This window comes from Muscardinus avellanarius (assembly GCF_963383645.1).
Source record: "Muscardinus avellanarius genome assembly, chromosome: 4".
In the NCBI taxonomy this organism is placed as follows: Eukaryota; Metazoa; Chordata; class Mammalia; order Rodentia; family Gliridae; genus Muscardinus; species Muscardinus avellanarius.
The window spans coordinates 16,934,700-16,955,155 of record NC_137789.1 but is presented as its reverse complement, the minus strand read 5'-3'; the positions used below and the strand labels follow the sequence as shown (position 1 = coordinate 16,955,155).

Below are 20,456 nucleotides of genomic sequence, written 5' to 3'. Positions count from 1 at the left end.
TCAGAAATGGGTTTCGCACATGAGGAATATAAGTATTGGGAGTAGTTTTCTCAGCGCATGTGTCTCTGTGTCTTTGAGGAGGTGAGAAAAGAAAGGTTAGATGAAATGTTGATCTTTGACATTTGATCCTTGATCGGGAAGTATGTTCAATGCTATCTGGGAAATTTCTCTGTGTCGAAACTAAGCTGAAAGTCAGTCTGATTGTTCAAAGGTCTCCTTAGTCATATAGCTAGAAAATTTCATTTGATAAACAGCTTATCATTTAAAAACTGGTTGAAAGAATTTTTGAAATCACTATTCAGTAGGTTTCACTTTCGTGGCCCATGTTTTATGTATTTGTGGATTGCTCATGGGTTTTAGCTGTCTTCTCTTAAGAAGGTCATGACATCTATATCACAAACTCCTACTGATCATGGTAGAAGGCAGCAAAAACAATTTTCTGTGTAATTGCTGGATGGCTTCAGTAAGCCTCTGTGACGGAATCTTGGGCACTTCTGCAATTCAAACTGCGCCTCAAAGGAAGGTAAAAAGAAACATTGGGAGAGCCGTGAAGGAAAGAAAGACTGGGGTTTTTCTCATAGTCCCTGTTTCTCAAAATGCCTCCTGTGCTCCATGGACGCTTGTCATAGTCCATTCCAGATGCTATATCAAAGTACCACAAGTGACACACATTTATTTCTGTTTGGAGGCTGGACGTTGAACATCAGGCGTCAAGGGCCCGCTTTCTCTGCCTGCGTCCTCACTGGCAGAAGGACTAACAAGCTCCTGAAGACTCTCTGTGAGCCCTCTGCCCTCATGACCTGCTCATCTCCCAAGGCCCCACCTCTTGATACCATCACCTTGGAGGGGAGGGTTTCAACACAGACTTGAGAGGACACAGGCATTCTGGGGTTGGCAACATTGATTCCTGTGGTTCCATGCTTTCAGCTCTGCCTCCCTGTCACTTCAGCCGACTTGTCTGACATACATGCTATATATGGTAGTAAAAGTAGAGCCTTTGGTAGTGCCTTGCACGTCTAGCACTGTGCCACGTGCTGTGCACACATGGCCACGCACCTTTGCCACACCGCAGTGTGGAGTATGGTCGGTAGCAGAACATTCTTGTGTGGATGAAGAAACTGAAGCTGACAGTCTGTGAATGCTCAGTGGTACATGCCTAGGATAAATCCAGTGGATACTGTTCAGGCGTCTGTCCTCTTATGCAGCCTCCCTGCTGTTGATAAATATGACCTTCTAGAATTTACTCTTCCTGATAGGTAATGTCTACTTATAACTTAAATTACTGGCTTTATGCTGCTGAGCCCCAGATCTTTATTTCTAATCTAGATGGTCATCTGAGAACCACGCACATGAAGTCAGTGACACGTTTGACATTCTCCACTTGAGTGGGCTATTCTCCTCTTAAGTGTCCAGCATCCCCAATTGAAATTTCCCCCCTTGATTTTCTCCTGGGATTCTGTAATTTGGTAAATGGCAAGACACTCCACCCAGTTTCTCACATCAGAAATCTGGTTGTCATTCTTCCTCCTCCCGGCTCTTCCTGTCACAACTCCATCTCTAGATTTTACTGACTCTTAAATTAGTTCATCTGCCTCCATTTCCATTTTCCCAACCTTAAGTCTCATATAGTAAGTTTGCTGCAGGCAAATAGCTCTCTTCTGTTTACTACTGAGAAGTACAGTTGAAAATATTATTTTGCCTACCATTTCTATAACTTTACCTTCTTCAGTTATTCTCTATTTCTTAGGATCAAGTTCAAACTCCTTTACATGGTTTATATTCTTGCTTTCCTCTGTAGTCTCACTTTTGACTAATCTTTTACACCAGTTCTTGGAATGTTCTCTCTCCTCTAGCCTTAGCACACACCGTATACTTGGAGTGCTCTTTCCCTTTCAAATAGCTACCTCTTGCCCGCCCTTCACACTGAGTTTAGCTCCTTCTGCCTCCCCGACAGCATCCACTCATTGCCAAGCGCATTGCTCTCATGCCTTCTCATAGCAATGTGTGCTTGAGCATTTTTACAGCATGTGTAGCTGTAGGCCAGTCCTCTCCAAAACCACCTCGCAGACAGACATACAGCCGTCTTCCTGTTAGTTCCACTGCATTTCGTTCCCATAGCATTACACATGTAACCTCCCCAAACCAAACTCTTGTTTTTTTTCCCCCCAAAACTAAATGACTGAATACTTCCTCATCAGTTTAATCAGGCCAAAAGCCAGGCTGCCCTTAAGTTCCTCAGTTGTTGCACAGCCCAGACCTGTCTGTCAGTCGGCCTTATTCTTTCACTCTCAAAGTAGATTTCGACTCTGTCCAGCTCTGCCATTTCTGCCGCTCCCGCCCTAACCCAGGCATTGCCACCTCTTGCCCGGATGGCTGCAGTGGCTTCCTAACTGGGCTCCTGCTTCTGCTCCTCCTCCCTTAAAATCTTTCCTCATCCAGAGAGACTTTTTATAAAGAAAGTCAGATCTCACTCCTGGCTTAAAACCTTCTCACCTCTCAGAACAGGCCAAAGGCCACCTTGGTCTGCCTCAGCGCACATGCTGGCCTCATCTTCTGTAACCTTCCATTTTCACCCTGGCTCAACTCCAGGGCTCACGCTCCAGGTTTCCTCAGGTCTCTGTTCAAATGTCTTCTTTTCAGTGAGTCCTTCCTTGGCATCCATTGTAGAAGAGCTCACCCAGTCCCACCCTATTTCATTGCTTTCCATAGCACTCTGGAAATACATACATATAATACATACATATACATACATATATACATATGGGCTTACTGTACATACATGCATACGTATATATTTACATACATACATATATATACACATATACAGTGAGCCCAACAATAAGTAATAATACATAATATATTGTTATATAATATATAATTAATATATTCTTTTTCTACTCAAGCAGAAGGCACACTCTACAAGAGCAGGGATTTAGTCTCTACTGCACCCTCAGCATTAGAGCAGTATGTGGCTTCTCTGGGCTCTCAGAAAGTGGTTGGTGAAGTCCAGGGTAGAAGTTAAATCATAATTTGTGATTTAACAGGCGTACCAGTGCAATGAATGCTAAGGCCAGCACTGAGCTCTTTGTCTGTTTGCAGTTAGACCACTCCTTATCCTTGGTTTACTAACCCGAAATGTAACTGGTATTAGTTCTTGCTTCTAAGCTGTTGTAGGATAATCCACGTGACGCACCCGCCTAGCTGATAATGAACAGTTAATTGAGAACAGCTGCTACTACTGATGCTGGTGATCATTTGTATCAGATTGCATTGGGATTGTGCTTTACTTTGCCAAATTTTAAATTGGCTGCATCCTAAATTTGCTATAATAACAATAATAGCCATATAACCATAAGAATGCCAATAATAATAACAGTAATATAGTAATAATACCAGCAGTGCTTTTCATTTGAGTGCTTAGCAAGTGCCAAGACAATGTATTCTCTCAGTCAGCATTGTCCAGTAGCGCTTCCTGTGGTGAAAGAAATGTCCTAAAATCACACTGTCCAGAATGTAGGCACTGGCCATGTGGGAGCTGCTGGGCCCTTGAAACGTGGTGATGTAACCGAGGAAGTCAATTTTCACTTTGATTTAATTTTAACTAATTCAGATTTAAATGGCCACATATGATTAGTGGCTGCTGTGCTAGATTTCAAAATTCTGAATTCTTTGTATACATTACCTCATTCCATACAGTAACCTCATAGTTAAGTGTAGATAGGAAACTGATTCTCTAAGAAGTAAGTTGCCCGAGATTACATAGCTAGTATGAAGCAAAACTAGGATTTGAAGTTGCTCCTAGGTCACCTGGCTCCAAGATCTGTTGGCACTTGCTGTGCTATTGCTTCTCTCATGTTGATCTCAAGAACTGAAGACCCTCAGACAAAGGCCCATGTGACATGTCTGTATTATTGCTGCAGAGAAGGCTGAGAAAGTGAACGTATGGCTCCTACCCCAGTTAAATATTGTTCCTAAGGTGAGAACTTTTCCGAACACAGGAAAGGTGTTCAGAAAATTTTAGGCAGATAAGACTAGCTGCTCAACCTCTCTTAGTTACACACATTTCTTTTAGGCTGCAGAAATGGTGGCAGCAACGAAATGCTCACTTTTTTCGTGAGTGTGGTACTGGGGATAGAACCCAGGGTCTTTCTACCTCCAGACCTATTTTATATTTTATTTGGAAACAGAGTCTCATTAAGTTGCTGAGAGCCTCACTAATGCTGGCTTCAAACCTGCGCAATCCTCCTGTCTCAGCCTCCCAAGTACTGGGCAAACCACTTTTTCTGTGTGTGTGTGTGTGTGTGTGTGTGTGTGTGTGTGTGTGTGTGTGTGTGTGTTATTGGGGATTGAACCAGTGAGCCACACCCCCCAGGCCTTTGGAGGAAGAATTATTTTGAAAGAGGGTCTTACTACGTTATTGCATGCTGGCCTATAACCTGTGATCCTTCTGTCTCAGCCTTTCAAGGACTGAGATGACTGGCTGAATGCACCTTCATAACATATTACAGCTTTTCTTTTATAAAGGCAGAAAAAGTGTACCCCCTCTGCCCAAAATAATAACTTACTCAATTACCATTTCCAGTTCCAAATTCAGGATATCTGGGTCATCATCTTCCTTTTGTTAATATTTTCTTCTAGTACTCTGTAGCTAGTGAGGCACCACCTTACTTTTATAAAATATTAGTAGAAGAAAGAGAAATTTGTTAAAAATATAAATATATCCATGTCAAACCATGGAAGAAGTATGAGTAATATAGCCTTTATTATTGGTCCTGAACCACAGTTCATATTTCCAACTCAAACTGTACTATGCTTTTCATGTTCTTCTTGCCCTCATCCAACTCTCAACTGATTGTAGGTTTTTATCTGCATTTCCTAGGTTTTCATTCCTGGGGGATTGAGTTCTTGTTGGTCCTACATATATGGAATTGTTTCTGGCTTCCATTATTTTTACCATTAGACGTGGCAAAACCAAAAGCTGTCCCATGTTATAGATAAATCTCCCATTCCTCACTCTGTAGCAGCAATCCTGCTTACCCTTGGTAATCAAAGTTCATCACCCCAACCAATTTTGTAACCTCCCTTTTTTTCTTTCTATTCAGTGTCGGGAGGAAGTCAGAATTGCTAAGCTGCAGTTCCGCTCAGAATTGTTTAAGCTTCCCAGTCAGTGGAAGCATTGTTGAATCCTTGGTGAAATCATTCTTCACTTGGACACTGAGACTGTTAAACCAGCAGAACCAGAGTTGCAGTGATGGGGGAAAATGCAAGTTGGTCATTAGGTGTGATGAGCGGGAGGAGATGTGAAACTAAGTCTGCTTTTGTCCCTTGGCTGTTGGGTCCATGCATCAATGGCTACAGCAAAAGTATTGTCATTGTTATTCACTGTTTCTGAGCACCTGGTAGGACACCACCCTACCCAACCTTATGAGGTAGCACTGAATCTGTGTCTTCATTAGATGATTTCAGCATTCTGAAAGATCCTTTTTCTGGGTGATAAAGTACATGGTAGGGCCAATAAATCCCACTATCGTTGGGTTTTTTACTGTAAAATCTCAAGTGCAATACCATGATGCCAAACAATGCATTCCATCATTCTGTGGATGGCAGAAGCTGGGCAAAAAAGAGTAACTCCAAATGCAGATTAAGTGTCTTTTCATATAAGAACTAAGAAGTGACCACTGAAAGTTAGGCTATTTACCTGAAATCCTGTGTGTTTTCATTAAAATGAAGGTGGAAGAGGGTTTGAAGGAGTTGAAAACATCTTTCACTGACTCACTTTGACCTTGGGCAAGATATTTCCTGTGAGCTGCCCATTCCTCATCTTGTGAAAGTGACATAAGGATGCTTTTGCACATAAGCCTTTGAAGCATCTAGAGGAAAAGGCCTGTCAGATGCCAAGTTTTCACCAACAGCAACAGCCTTTATCCCACCTTGCCCTAGTACAACCTGTTTAAATTGAGTACTGAACAGATTGCCTATGAAATTGTGTCCTCAATATTTGTGCTGTTTAAGCTCTCTAGCATCTGATATATTTCCTTCTGAGCACTTATCGTAGTTTGTGATCATCTGTTTGACTCACTGAATAATTCTTGTTTCCTCCACAAGATTCCAAACCCCAAAAGAATAACAAGGATCAACTTGTTAACTAGTGCCCCTAGTTAACTAGTGTTAACTATGCCCAGCACAGTGCCTATATCTGACAAATGTTTATTGAGCGGATGAATACATGAGTAAACAAATAATGCATGTTTCAAAGAAATCTGCCAAAACAAAATGAAACAAGTAAAAATTCCATAGAGGTAGAATTAGCATTTTGGTTTCTTCTCCAAAATGAGAACCCTAATACTGCACTCTGAATAAACAAAGGACTCCTATTAGTCCTAATCATATAGTGGGCATTCTTGGAGAAATTATCAACAGCAACAATGTCTAGTAACAGATGCTCATAGATGTAGGTTGACTCAGTCAGCTGCCACTGGTTGGGCAACTGCCTATTCTCGTAGGTTTGGTTCATTAGAACTTGACCAATAGCCCTCTTATACATGTTTAACCTTGGTCATTTTCACAATTTTTCTGAAAAGCTTGAGGGAGGAAAGGTATTTCCATGTCTGCTGGCTGTACTCAGTAATAGTGTATTACAACACCTTGGGCAAACTGTGAAGTACACTTAGTGTGTCATAATGCTCCACAAGGAAGTGTTCTTTCTTGAGGGTTTTGTCAGAAGTCAGACCCATGCTACATAATGGCACTAGGAAAGACACTGAGCTACAAATAATTTGGTGCAACAGAATTCAGGGTATGTTGTGCAATAGCAACAGAAACTGGCATGAGATGAAGGGGTTTAATAATCCATGCTGGTCATCATTAGAGTGTATGATTTTTTTTTAAACAGAGCAGAGGCAGTATAGTAAACTCAGTAGAAAATATAAAGTGTCTCCATTTGTACATGTAATTAGGTTATACCCAGTGGAAGCTTAAAGATTCTCAGCCTGGACATGCCTTTTAATAAAATTTTTACCAAGCTTTTCTGCTGTATAAAGGAGGAGACGATGTTGGCCTATATAAATTTACCCAGTGCATGACCAGTTGAGTTGGTAGTGTGTCATAAATGTGGGCCAGCTTCCATAAATGTCTTGGTGCTTAGCAGAAAGCCTGGAACCCAATTCCAAGTTAGTAAATATTTGTCAAACATAGTATTCTTGAACCAGTTAAGGCAATTCCCTGGATTTCCAGTCCTGAAAGCAGGTCCCATAGCCTTAGATCTAGCTATGACTTCAGAATTAGAATACTTAGTACACCAAGCAGAACACAAAGCAAATTGCTTATTACTAGTATGTGCCAGTAATAAACTTCTTAAGGCTATCTGATTTGCAAAATAAATCATTGAGTATATATTATTGGGAGCCAAGTGTCAAACTGTGGCTGTTTTGAAGAGAGTAAATCCATCTAAGACTTGGTTCAGTTACAGGAATGACTAATTTTATACAAGATTCTCACATGATTCAAAAAGTGTGTGAATGACTCAGCCCATTAATATCCTTCACTCCTGTGATCTCCCCTCCCAGTGAAACGATGGCTGTAAGGCATTACTGATAATTGGTGGAGAAGGAGACCTGGACTTTGCCTTGTGGCAATAAAATGACAAACGTTGAGTAATTCCATATGCACACAGTATTGTGCGAAAGAAATGAGGTATATTATCTAAATATGCCTTATGTTATAGCATGGTGAAAGTGGTATGTAGCTTCAGTATCAGTGAAGACTGAGTTATCCCCCACCCCTTGTTTCCCCCCTAAAAATCCTATCCTCTGTGCAGAGGGACAGAGCCACCAGAGGCCTAGCTTGCTTGTCAGCAGTCACTCATTGGTGGCCTTGGCTAACCACGATGCACACTGGAGTCACAAGAATGCTGGGTTCAGTTAACTGTAGCTGTATGTTCATGAGCGGTTGTGAACTAAAACAGCAGTTGGTCAAAAAGTCTTTGGAACTCTTGGAGAGTTGTATGTATTTTCCCAGTGCTGTTCCATCTTTTGGAGACCATTCGTTAAACAAAGATTTGAATTGTTCGGAGTGAATCTGAGGGACACTTCTCAACTCCGACCTAGCTTGACCTCTCTGCGGGATTTGGCACATCTGGAAATTCCTTCCTGGACTTTGGGAGACTTTCTTTTGGTTGTCTTCTTAACTCTTGTGGTTCTTTTCTTTTGACTCGTCCTAGCTACCTCTTAAATGTGGGATTTTCTAGAATTCTGTATTGGTCCTTTTTTTTTTTTTTTTTGGTTTCCACTTATTCAGTCTCCTTGGTTAATTTCCATGGTTTCTGTTAAAATTTATACACCAATTCCAAGGGTGTTTCCATCTCACTCTTGCTGAGCTGCAGACCTGTATATCCAGCCACCCTGGAAATACATATCATGATGGTAACAATAATAACGACATTGAGTCGGTAACTCACTATGGCGCACACTCTGTTGACAGTAGAGTGGCTGTTGCTTCCTTCATTCCATCCATGACTCTGAGCAGCACTGTGCAGTAAATTCTGTTGTTATTTTCTATTTCCAAGAGAGAAAACAGGTTAGAAGCATTTAGCGATTTTCCTGAGGTCATCCAATTAGCAGCACAATCTTATTTTTAACCTCAAGTCTAGAGCCCAAAGTTTTAATCATAAGCACTTTAGATTAGCATGTTAAAGTGAAATCTATTACTTTTTCTACTCCTTCACACACATCTATTTCTCTACTGTCCAAGTTGCATAAAAAGACCTCATTTCATCTCTAAAATAGGAGTCTGGGAATGATACTAGACTTCTAAATATCATAGGTACAAACGTAGTTTTATTTCAAATTTTAAAATATGTTTTTTGCATTAAAGTAGAGGTTGAAACTTCTAGCCTTCACGTTGATGTATTGTTTAGAATATATCCATTGTTTTAAAAACCAGAAAAAGTCTCACGAAAATCTAGATTCTAACTTTTCTTTAAAACCCGGGTCTTGGGGCCTCCCATGGCAGCGGCACCCTGGCACTGAGGAGCGGCTCTCCTCTGCCCATCTGCCTCCACTCAGTCCTCACTGCCTCTTTAAGGACTTGCCGTGGGTGTCCTCGGGTCCTTGCTTAATCTGGTGGTGCAGGCATTTATGATGCCTGGTAGGGAGTATCCTTAGGCTTTCTCAGCTGGTCATATTCTTAGCACTTGGATGATGATTCTCAAATGAAATCTGTTCCGTGCGTCCTCTTAGTGTGTTTTGGTTTGTTCCCCACAGGCTTCTTCTCATTCCACAAACATGACAAAGGCTCTCTGCTGCAGTTGGAAGGAAAAGAATAAAAATGTCTGATCATTTAATATATGCCAAAGTTAAGTGCAAATGTCACTTAAGTCTTCACAGCACTTGTTGGGGTGTATTGGGACAAAGAAAGGAACAGGCTTCATTCAGGAATAATACCTGGAAGGAGAATTCTAACTGGGGAGAGGGCCCACAAGAGTCAGAAGCCCCCTCCTTACAGGCGAGTTGCTTTTATGGGGCAAGGAAGTGGGGGTACAGATGTAGTCGTGTAAGCCGTTGGCTGGTGAGCTAGTGGCCAGGTCATCTCGGGGCAGGGCAATGGACAGGGGACACGTTTCTCTTTTTTTTGTTCCTTTGTTCTCTGTCTTCCTCCGGCAAGACCTCAAGGCTGACCTCACAGTGCCCACAGCACTGAAGGGTGTTCCTGGCTCCTGATTTAGAGGTGAGCAAGATCCAAGGATTTCCAGAAAAATCGTCCCAAGCTTCACAGTCAAAGGTGGACTCAGACCTGATGCCAAGCTTCATGCTTTTTCTTCTTCATCATATGGGTTTTACTTCAAGCTGCCGTCATCCTCCATGTGATAAACCAGCCTCTTGCTGTCTTTCCCAGGGCCTGCTTCCTCTCTGTTTGTGCCATGCCACCAACCTGTATTCTTTGGTTTTCACAGAGCTCTCACTCCCTTTCTCCATGTCTGCACAGCATGATTGAGCCTTCCTGTGATTCACTGATGCATCTGCATCGCTTGAGCACCAGGTGTGTTGCAGGCAGCCTACTGAGAGAAGAGGCGGAGACAGATGGATAGTTTGCAGTGTGGTGTGCTGAGTGCCCAGAAACTAGATCCAGTGCTCTTTTGACTCCTTTTCTTCTTCGAGCTTTCTTGTATCATCTCTCCCAAAAGGCAAATGCCTTTCCTTCCTTTCTTTGTGTCATTCCTCATTCCTGACTTCCTTTTGTATTTTTGCAGAGTTCCCTTTGCATCTTCTTTATTTTTCTTCCCAGGCCCTCATGGTAAATGTCTGCTTACTAGACTTCTTTGCCTCCGTGTTACAAAGATCCAGCGATGCCTGCTGGCTGCTTTCCTCAAGAAGATGGCATTTAATTAATTACCCACATTGACGTCTCAGCAGCATTATCAAATCCTGTGTCTCTCACAAGACCTGGTGATTCTGCTTTTAAAAATAAAAAGCATCACCACAGGACCAAGCTGCTCGCCGCGCTGCGTTAGGGGAGCGGTAATTCCCTGTCCCCGCATGCATCTTCTAGGAAACCCTAGTCATCATTTTTAGGAATTCTCACGGTGTTATTCCTTTGCTTCTTAAAATCTTCTCGTATCTTTTCCCACTACCTACTGGGTCAGTCTAAATTCCAAAGGCTGCCTGCCAAAGCTGTTCACCATCTGCTCCCAGTTGACTTCTCTGGTCCTTTGCCCTTCATCTACAGCACATAGAAGGCGCTCCGTAAATATTGAATAGGTGAGTGGGCAGTGCAGAAAAAACCTGCTCGTTCTCTCCCAAAGGCAGTATTAAATTTTCATTATGCAGCTGTGGTGTCTGGTGTTTACTTCTCAATAGCTTCTCTCATTTCCAAATTATGATGGCATAAAGATGAATAATCTATAGCTGTTCTAAAATTATGATCTTTCCTTAACTCAGTGCATGGGCTGAATGCTGATTCTCCAAATTTCCCAGGTTGCATCCCTAAGTCCTAGTACCTCAGAACAAACACTTCTGTATTTGGAAAAAGGGTCCTTTAAGAGGTCTGTAAGTTAAAATGAGCCATTAAGTGTACCTTAATCCAGTATGACCAGGGTCCTTGTAAGAGGAGATTGGGTCACAGGCACAGTGGGAAGACCATGTGTGGCATGGGAGCGGTGGTCATTTATGAGCCAGAAAGAAAGGCTTCACAAGGGACCGGCCTTGTGGACACCCTGATCCTGGACTTCCGCCTGCACAGCTGCCCCTTCTGCCCCTAGTCTGTGGTACTTCCTATGGCCGCTCTAGCAAACTAATGCCCACGTGGAGAGTATGTCACTGGGGTTCCAAGCCACGTCCCTTTATCCTGAGGAAAGGTATGGACCTGAGGACTAATAGAGCCTTTCCTATTCAGATTTCTTTGAAGTGTTTAAAATTTGTTCCAAAGGACGGTCATTCTTATCTTTTTCATACCAGAATAATGTGCACGATCAACAATTCAAATGGTCTCTTCCTTTATTATCTATTTTTCTTAAACATACAGACAAAGCAAGTAACCATTAAAAATAGTCAATTCCCATTATTATATTGATTTGAACAGATAATGAGTTGAGTGTTTCCCATGCTCTCCTTTGGATAGCTAGAGTCCAGTTAGTTCTCTTTGCAGTGGAAAACCATGCGAGCTGCAGAACCAGACTTTCAGGGAAGATATTTGCTGTGGGGAATTCATGTGCACAATAGCAGCTTTCTGGAGGTTCTGGCTGTGGGGGAAAATACTGTCAGCTGCTAAATTTGGATTATTTTAGCTTTCCTAGCTTGTTTCACACTGCCATGGTGTCATTCTCCTAGAGAGATTAATTTTGTTGAGTGCATTAGAGATTGTTGAAAAATAACATTTGTGTTTTCCTTATTTTCTGCCCAAACACTTTTCATCATCTCAGATTCAATAATAATTCAGACTAATCAAGGACTTGAAGCAGGCTCATAGGATTGCTTTCCTGTGATGTTACCATTAACATCTTAGGTCTGTTTTATTTTTTAAATCCAGAAAAAGAGCCTATAATGCTTTTCTAAGAATCAGCAGGTTTTTTTCTAATCTTCTCTGAACTCTTCATGCTACAGTTTTGCACCTGTCTTATCGTGTCCTGTCGTGTAGCTGTAGAGGAGGATCGCTAGTCACCATGTTAATAGCTCTTATTCTCCTTCATAGGCATCATGAAATTGCCTTTCTCCCATCTCTTTTCCAAATTGAGCTTTATTGGGTCTTAAGCCTTACAAGATTTATAAAATTTTAACTTCACATGAGAATCATCATTAAAGCCTGTTCGTGTTTTCCATGATTGGCGTTGATGGTGAATCTGGCAATGGTTGAGTGTCATCAGTTCCTACACCCAGCTTTGTAAACCTAAATTTCAGGCAATTTGATATCCTGCTTAATTTTTTATTTAATCAAATGCATAGCAATTAAGCAAAAAAAATTATATTTTTTCATCTATGATAAAAGGTAATTAACACAGATAAGTCACAAAATATCTTTTGACTTCAAGTGCATTGATAGTGAAAGATTAAAAATATATCCCACTGCCTAAAACCAAACCCAAGAATTTTCTATATCTATCTTGTTTTAGCATTACCTCTAACTAATCAGATGGCAAAAGATAGGTCATTTTACTTGTTTCTGAAACTGAGGAAGGGGAGATCAAAATTAGGTGATCCCTAAATTGATCTTGAACCCCCAAATCATATATCCTATTGCTAATAATGACAGCTGATAAATTGTGGCTGTTTGTGCCACAGTTATGGCTGGTAAAATTAATTTGTTTGAAGTATATATATTGAGTACTACCTCTTATGTACCAGGTCCTGGCAGTACAGTGATAAATCAGAACTCTTTTAAGGAGTTTATGTTTTATTAGCGGAAAAAGGCATAAAATAATAGCAATTGCCCATCTCCTGGAGCTGTGGTAGGAGCATTTAGGAGCATTAGGCCATCGTGGTGAGTCTGGTAAGCTTTGCTTGTGGCAGGAGTGTTGGGAAAGGGCGTGAGATGACAGGGACCAGTTTCAAAGGCCCGAAGAAGAGCAGCTACAGTGTGGTGGTGAGGCAGTAGTCTGCGGGGTACAGCTAAAGCTTTGGAAGAGGACGTAGAAACAGTGGCCCCTCATTTTCCAAGAAGTTGAAATATAAACAGAAAGTACCTGGGGGGAGGGAAGAGGGACTGTTTTTAAATATGGAAGGATAGAGCCAGTATAAATAATTTGGGGGATACAGCCTATGGAGAGGGACTCTTTTTATTTAATACATTTTTATTGAAAATAAATGGTATACATTTAAACTGTACTTGGTGTCCTCTCCCCCTCCCCTGTTTTCCCTTCCCCCCTCCCAACAATGAATGTCCAGGGTAACCATGCTATATTCATATTTTTACACATATTCAGATGTGGATCCTCATTAATCAAGGTCAGCCTTCTTCCTCTCCTAGACTTCCATACAAACTTTGCTGAGAATTCCCTTCCATTATCTGGAGTCCCTCTGGTATCCCCAGTGCTCCCTAGTTTGGGCATATTAGAGGAAAGATATGTCCCTTCTCTTTCTGTGCTTGGCTGATCTCACTTAACATAATGCTCTCCAGGACTTTCCATCTTCTTACAAATGACCTGATTTTGTTCTTCATTATAGTTGAGTAGAATTCCATTGTGTGTATTTCCCATAATTTTGCAATCCATTCATCTGTTGATAGGGACCTGGGTTAGTTCCATATTTTGGCTATTACAAATTGTACTGCTATGAACATAGGTATGCATATGTTGCTGTAGTTCTCTGATTTCAACCCCTTTGGAAAAATACCCAGGAGTGGTAGAACTGGATCATATGGTGGATCTATTCCCAGTTTTCTAAGAAATCTCCACACAGATCTCCATAGTGGCTGAACTAGTTTGCACTCCCACCAACAGTGTAAAAGAGTTCCTCTTTCCCCACATCCTCGCCAGCATTTGTTGTTATATGATTTCTTCATGCTTGCCACTCTGATTGGGGTTAGATGGAATCTCAGTGTAGTTTTGATTTGCATTTCCCTGATGGCCAATGATGTAGAACATCTTTTCATGTATCTATTGGCCCTTTGTATCTCTTCCTTGTGAAGTGTCTATTTAGTTCATTTGCCCATTTCTTGATTGGGATGTTTGTTTTGCTAGTGTAGAGTCTTTTGAGCTCTTTGTATATTCTGGATATTAGTCCCTTATCAGCGTGATGGCTGGTAAAGATCTTCTCCCGTTCTGTAGGCTTCCTCTTTAGGTTATTGATGGTTTCCTTTGATGAGAAGAAACTTTTTAGTTTGATGCCATCCCACTTGTTAATTCTTACTTTAATTTCCTGAGCTTTGGAGGTCTTGTTGAGAAGTTACTGCCTGTGCCTATATGTTGTAGTGTTGAGCCTATGCCCTCCTCTAATTACTTCAGTCTCTGGTCTAATTTCTTTGATCCATCTTGAGTTGATGCCATACCACTTGTTAATTCTTGCTTTAATATCCTGAGCTTTGGGGGTTTTGTTGAAAAAGTTACTGTCTGTGCCTATATGTTATAGTGTTGAGCCTATGCCCTCCTCTAATAATTTCACAGTCTCTGGTCTAATTTCTTTTTTTTTTTTTATTGGTGCACTGTATTCATACATCATAGTGGGATACAAAAAAACTTTTGTAGACATACATGCACACATCGCCCAGTCAGCCCCCACCTGATCCCCACCCCATTCCCTTCCCATCCCTCCTTCCCATGCTTAGCTTAGTGGTTGACATCTAGTATTATAGCAATTTATCCACAATTAAAAATGATAATCTCACATAACAGTTTCATTTGTCTGATACGAAGCTTTTGATAACTTAAAGATAACATTTCAATATTTCTTTTTGCTTTTATTGTTACCAGAGAATTTTTTTTTCTTTTGTTTTAGGTGAAACTATTATATATTTATATATTTATTTTCCAGAAAAAAACTCTATCCTAATATGGAATATGGACTCTAGATACCCAAAACGATCTCAAAAAAGAACAAAGCTAGAAGATATATATTTTCTGATTTCAAACCATATAAAGCTACAATAATTGAAACAGTGTAGTACTATTCTAAAGGCAGATATATAAACCATTGAAGTTAAATAAAAGCCTAGAGCTAAATTCTTCCATATATTGTCAAGTTATTTTTGAAAAGGTTTCCACAAACATTTGGTGGTGGAAATAATAATCTTTTAACTAAATATTGTTGAAAAATAATAATTACATGAAAAAGAATAAAATTGGACCCTTACCTAATCCCATATACAAATATTAACTCAAAATAGATAAAAGACCTAAATATAAATCTTAAGACTATAAACATTTAGAAGAAAATCTGGGTCATAAAACCTCACAACATTGAAATTGGCAGTGATTTCTTGGATATGATTTCAATGGCACAGGCAACAAAAGGGTAAACAAACTCCCTAAAAAATAAAAAAAAAATATTGTATATCCAAAGACAATGTAAACAGAGTTAAAAGTTACTGATAGAATGGGATAAAATATTTCCAAATGCTATATCTGAAGGTATATTAATATTCCAAATAGAAATCCTAAAAATTAGCAACAATAAAAGCAAACAATACAATTTAGAGATAGGTAAAAGACTAACATAAATAATGAATCTCCACAGATAACCAATCTTAGTTGTCTGTTGGATGGAAAATCTTGTTTCTCTGGTTCTGGTGTGTGTTACCTATTTCTTCTTTGTAGTTAATCTCTTTGAGTATTTTCTCTAGCGCTGGTTTTGAAGACATAAATTCCTTCAGTTTCTGTTTGTCGTGGAAGCTTCTTATTTCCCCATCTAATTTGATATAAAGTTTTGCTGGGTAGGAAATTTTTGGCTGGAAGTTGTTTTCTTTCAGAGTTTGGAATATGTTACTCCAAGCCCTTCTGGCTCTCATGACTTGGTTTGGGAAGTCTGGAGTGATTCTAATTGGTTTGCCTCTGAATGTCACTTGGCCTTTGTTTTTGTTGCCTTTAAGATTGTCTGCTTGGCTTCCACATTGGTCATTTTGACAATTATGTGGCGTGGGGATCCTCTTCTCCAATCCTGTCTAAAGGGAGTTCTATAAGTTTCCTGGACCTGTGTATCGACCTCTTGCTCTATGTTTGGAAAATTTTCTGCTATTACTTCCTTGAAGAGATTGTTGATCCCTTTGGTTTCACCTTCTTTTCCCTCCTCTATTCCAATTATTCTTAGGTTAGCTCTCTTAAAATGGACCCATATTTCTTCCATGTCAGATTCCTGCTGTTGGATATTTTTTTCTAGATTAGAAACTATGCGTTCATTTTTGGATTGATCATATTCTAAGAGCGTGATTCTGTTCTCCATGTGGTCTAATCGGTTGTTTGTACTTTTAATTGAGGCCTTTACTTCATTAATTGCATCCTTTATCTCTTTTTGGCTCTCTCTGAATTCTTTTCAAAACACCTCTATTATTTCTACAGTTATTTTCCTGATTTGATCTTCTAGAAATCTCTGAATTTCTGTTTTATCGGGTTCTGATGTTGTAGGGTTGTGGGCATTCATTGCTCCATTGTTATTCCTCTTTCCCATGATTTTGGAAGTTTGTGCCTTCTCTGGGTTCTTCCGTTGGGTCACTATGACTTTACTTAAGGTGTTCTGGATCTCTAGTCTGTGGTATCTCGGTCCCCACTACTCCTTTTCTGGGTTGTATCACAGAGTCTCAGACCCAGGGAGTCGATAGAGGCTGCTTTAGACTATGGGGGGTGCCAGGTTGGACTTTCTCCTATGGTGTGATATCTCTGCCACCACCACTCCCCCACTGGGTCAAGTCCCTGGGAGTGCAGTACTGGGATTTCTCCTCTGGGGCTCGCAATTTGACTCACTGTTGTTGAGTACGCAGATGGAGCTCTAGTGGACTCGGTGAATTCGCTGCTGCTACTGCTGCCGCCGGTGGCAATATGGCGCCGCTGCCACGCCCTCAGCCGTGAGGCTGGCGTATTTCTTCTCTGGTTTTGAGCTCCGCTCTGAGTCCCTGCAGCGTGTGCTGAGCTCAGCCACTGGGAGCTTTAGATGCTCCCTGCACCGAGAAATCTGCCAAATCCCGCTCGGTTGTTCCGCAGCGGCTCACCTCGACTCACTGTCCGCTGCTCCTCTCTGGAGCCTGGTGGGCTGTTGAGTGCGTTGGTCTGGAGCGGTCCGGTGAACTCGCCGCTTCCGCTGGCAGTAAGGCACTGCTGCCGCGTCCTCGGGCGTGAAGCCGGCGTATCTCCTCTGTGGCTCTGAGCTCCATTCTGAGTCCCCCTCCTCTCTGGAGCCTGGTGATTTTTTTCTCTGGTGATGGTGTTTTCTGGCTATGAAAGGTGCTGATTTTGTGGTAATGGAGATTGGTTGTTAGCGGGGCTCTTAAGCCCCGCTTTTCTCAGTCGCCATCTTCCTGGAAGTCTGGTCTAATTTCTTTGATCCATCTCGAGTTGATTCCTGTGCAGGGTGAGAGATAAGGACTTAGTTCCATCTTTCTACAATTGAATAGCCAGTTCTCCCTTTTCTCCAGCGTATGAGTTTGGCCTCTTTGTCAAAGATTCATTGACTATAGGTGTGTGGATTTGTTTCTGTATCTTCTATTCTAATCCACTGGTCAGTATATCTGTTATTGTGCCAGTACCATACTGTTTTTACTACTATTGCTCTGTAGTATAATTTGAAGTCTGGGATTGTGATGCCTCCTGTGTGATTCTTATTGCTGAGAATTGCTTTGGCTATTCTGGGTCTTTTCTTTCTCCGTATAAAGTTCATGATTGATTTTTCTAGGTCTATGAAGAATGTCATTATTTTCATGGAAATTGCATTGAATCTATAGATCACTTTTGGCAGAATGGTCATTTTGATGATATTTATTCTGCCTATCCATGAGCATGGGAGATCTTTCCATCTTCCAAGTCTTCTTCAGTTTCTTTCTTTAATGTTTTATAGTTTTCTTTATAGAGGTCTTTTACATCTTTGGTTAGGTTTATTCCTAGGTATTTTATTGGTTTTGAGGTTATACTGAATGGAATTGTTTTCTTTATTTCTTTCATTGTGGATTCATTGTTGGCGTAAAGAAAAGCCACTGATTTCTTTAGGTTGATTTTATATCCTGCAACTTTGCTGAATTTGTTAATCAGCTCCAGAAGTCTTTTGGTTGAGTTCTTTGGGTCTTCTAGGTAAAGGATCATGTCATCTGCAAATAAGGATAATTTTAATTCCGGAGAGGGACTCTTTGTTCTAAAGGTGATTAACAGGTAAATGAGAACAAATTTCAGAACAAAGTTGAGAATAGAGAGATAGATGAATAGCGTTCTTGTCAGCTCTGACCACAATACCTGATGAGTGTAGCTGAACAGGAGGAAAGGTTTATTTGGGCTCACAGTTTCTAAAGTTCTGTCCAGAGGCAGCCAGCTCCAAGGCACAGGCCACAGTGGCAAGCATGGCAGAGAAAAGCCGCTCGTAGACATGGTGGCTGGAACTTGTGAGAACAAGAAGAGGGCACCAGGGACGGAATGGGCCGCAGAGCTATGCCCCAGGGACCTCCTCCTCCAGAACGGTCCCTCCAAATCCAGACCAAAACAAATAGATACTTGATAATGCAAACATAGCAAAATGTTAACCGTAGCATCTAGGAAGTACACTGGTGGGTGTTCACAATATAGTTCCTTCTCGTTTTCTACATATTTGAAATTTTTTATAATACTGGAATACTGTTTTAATGCTGAGGGGAAAAGAACACAGGTAGAGAGTTCAATCTTGAATGGAACAAAGGGGACACCCATTCCTTACTGTAGCAGGAAATTATGGAGGTCAGGGTGAAAGCCTGGGGCCAAGGGCCAGAAGAGGAGGCACCCAGGATGAGAAGCAAAGCGACCACTGTGGCTGGTGGGAGAGGGCTGCGCAGACCCGGTGGCGCCTGTTCCTGTGGAGGTGCCTCTTTGTGCAGTTTTCCCTGGTTGTTGTCAGTAGACTGCAAGTTGGTTGGGAGTAGACAGAATGAATGAGTCTCTCCACTCTTTGCCAGCAGTCTTGTCCACTGTTTGGAAATCCAGTTTTCTGTCCCCTTATCATTTTATTTAAATTATATAAGGAAAAACAATGTTATAAAACTGTATTAGCATGAATATTAATCATTTCACTAAGATGATTCCATTGTCTTTCTTAGGTAAAAGAAGAACGACCAGAAAAAATACCAGATTTAAAATTATTAGTGGAGAAGAAATTCCTGGCTTTACAGAATAAGAATTCTGATGCTGACTTTCAAAATAATGAAAAATTTGTGCAGTTTAAACAACAGCTGAGAGAACTAAAGAAGCAGTGTAAGTCAGCATGCTTTGCTGTGGTTTGCCTTTTTGAAATTAGCGTACTGACTTGACTAGTAATCCCAGAAAATGGGGTCTCTAGAGTTTGCTTATCTGCTTGGCTTCATCCCCTTCCTAAGTTGCTTTTTATTGTTGTTGCGATTTGTATTTTGTCTAACTTTTGGTTCAAATCAGCTTGTCCATTTCTGAAAGCCCACAGTTTCTACCAAGTGCTAAAGCATATTTCCCAGCAGCTAAAGAAAGTTATATGCATTGTCCCACTGCTAAGGGAGGGGAATTGGGAAGACAGATGAAGCTGAGAGCTATTGTATTAAAATAGCAGTGGGATGTTTCAAACGCGAAGCGCCTGCGCCAGGCTTTACTTTAGCCGGGCTTTGATTCTAGTGTCACTGCTCAGAAGTGGGATTAGGAATGCTTCCTCGGGAGACTTTTCTGTCTTCTCAAATATGGACCCAATTCCTCACAATCATGCTATCTTTGTGGGTATGTGAATTCCATGCGACTTCTAAATTTGTTGCCTTCTTAACAAACTATTATACTTAGCTTTCTTACTTAAAATGAAAAGGAAGAAAATAATTTATTATACAAAATAATTTGTGGTCAGAATTCTGCACAGTTCATGGCATACTCTCATTCCATCCCTGGTTTTTCCATGTGGCCCATGTAACAGTGTTAGGTGAATTGATTTTCCTTAAGTGTAGCTTCTGTTTAGTACTATCATCTTTCTTTCTTTGAGAATTGAAGCTTTTATTCCATAAAGAATTGAGTAGCAAAGCAAATAACTTTCCTTTTTAAACTTTATTCTTCTATAGCCTTCACTTCCATGCATATGGAGAAGAAATGTGGTATGATAGGAGATGTAAATTCATTTCATGTCCTATGTGTACTTAGTGTACAAATTCATATTTTGAAATACTCTTTTAAAAATAAGCATTTTTTTAAAAAATTGATGCTGAGATCTCAAAAAATGACTGAGGAAGCTGCTTTGCTTTTGTCTATTTTACAAATAACTTAGGTTTCACAATTGGAATGTTTTGCAATCATGATGAGACTTTTGCTTTTACTGTAGATTTAAACAGTAAGCATTTCCCCCATATTTTAGTTCTATATTTTT

The 20,456-nt window shown here is 40.7% G+C and overlaps 1 protein-coding gene across 1 annotated transcript in view; it reads left to right on the top strand.

Moving 5' to 3' along the window:
* NSMCE2 (NSE2 (MMS21) homolog, SMC5-SMC6 complex SUMO ligase) overlaps positions 1 to 20,456 on the top strand; it is a gene marked incomplete at both ends in the record, with an annotated part of 246,769 nt that overhangs the window by 66,161 nt on the left and 160,152 nt on the right. The window contains 1 exon segment of the mRNA XM_080693640.1: positions 19,186 to 19,339. Coding sequence (XP_080549766.1) covers positions 19,186 to 19,339 — 154 coding nt within the window.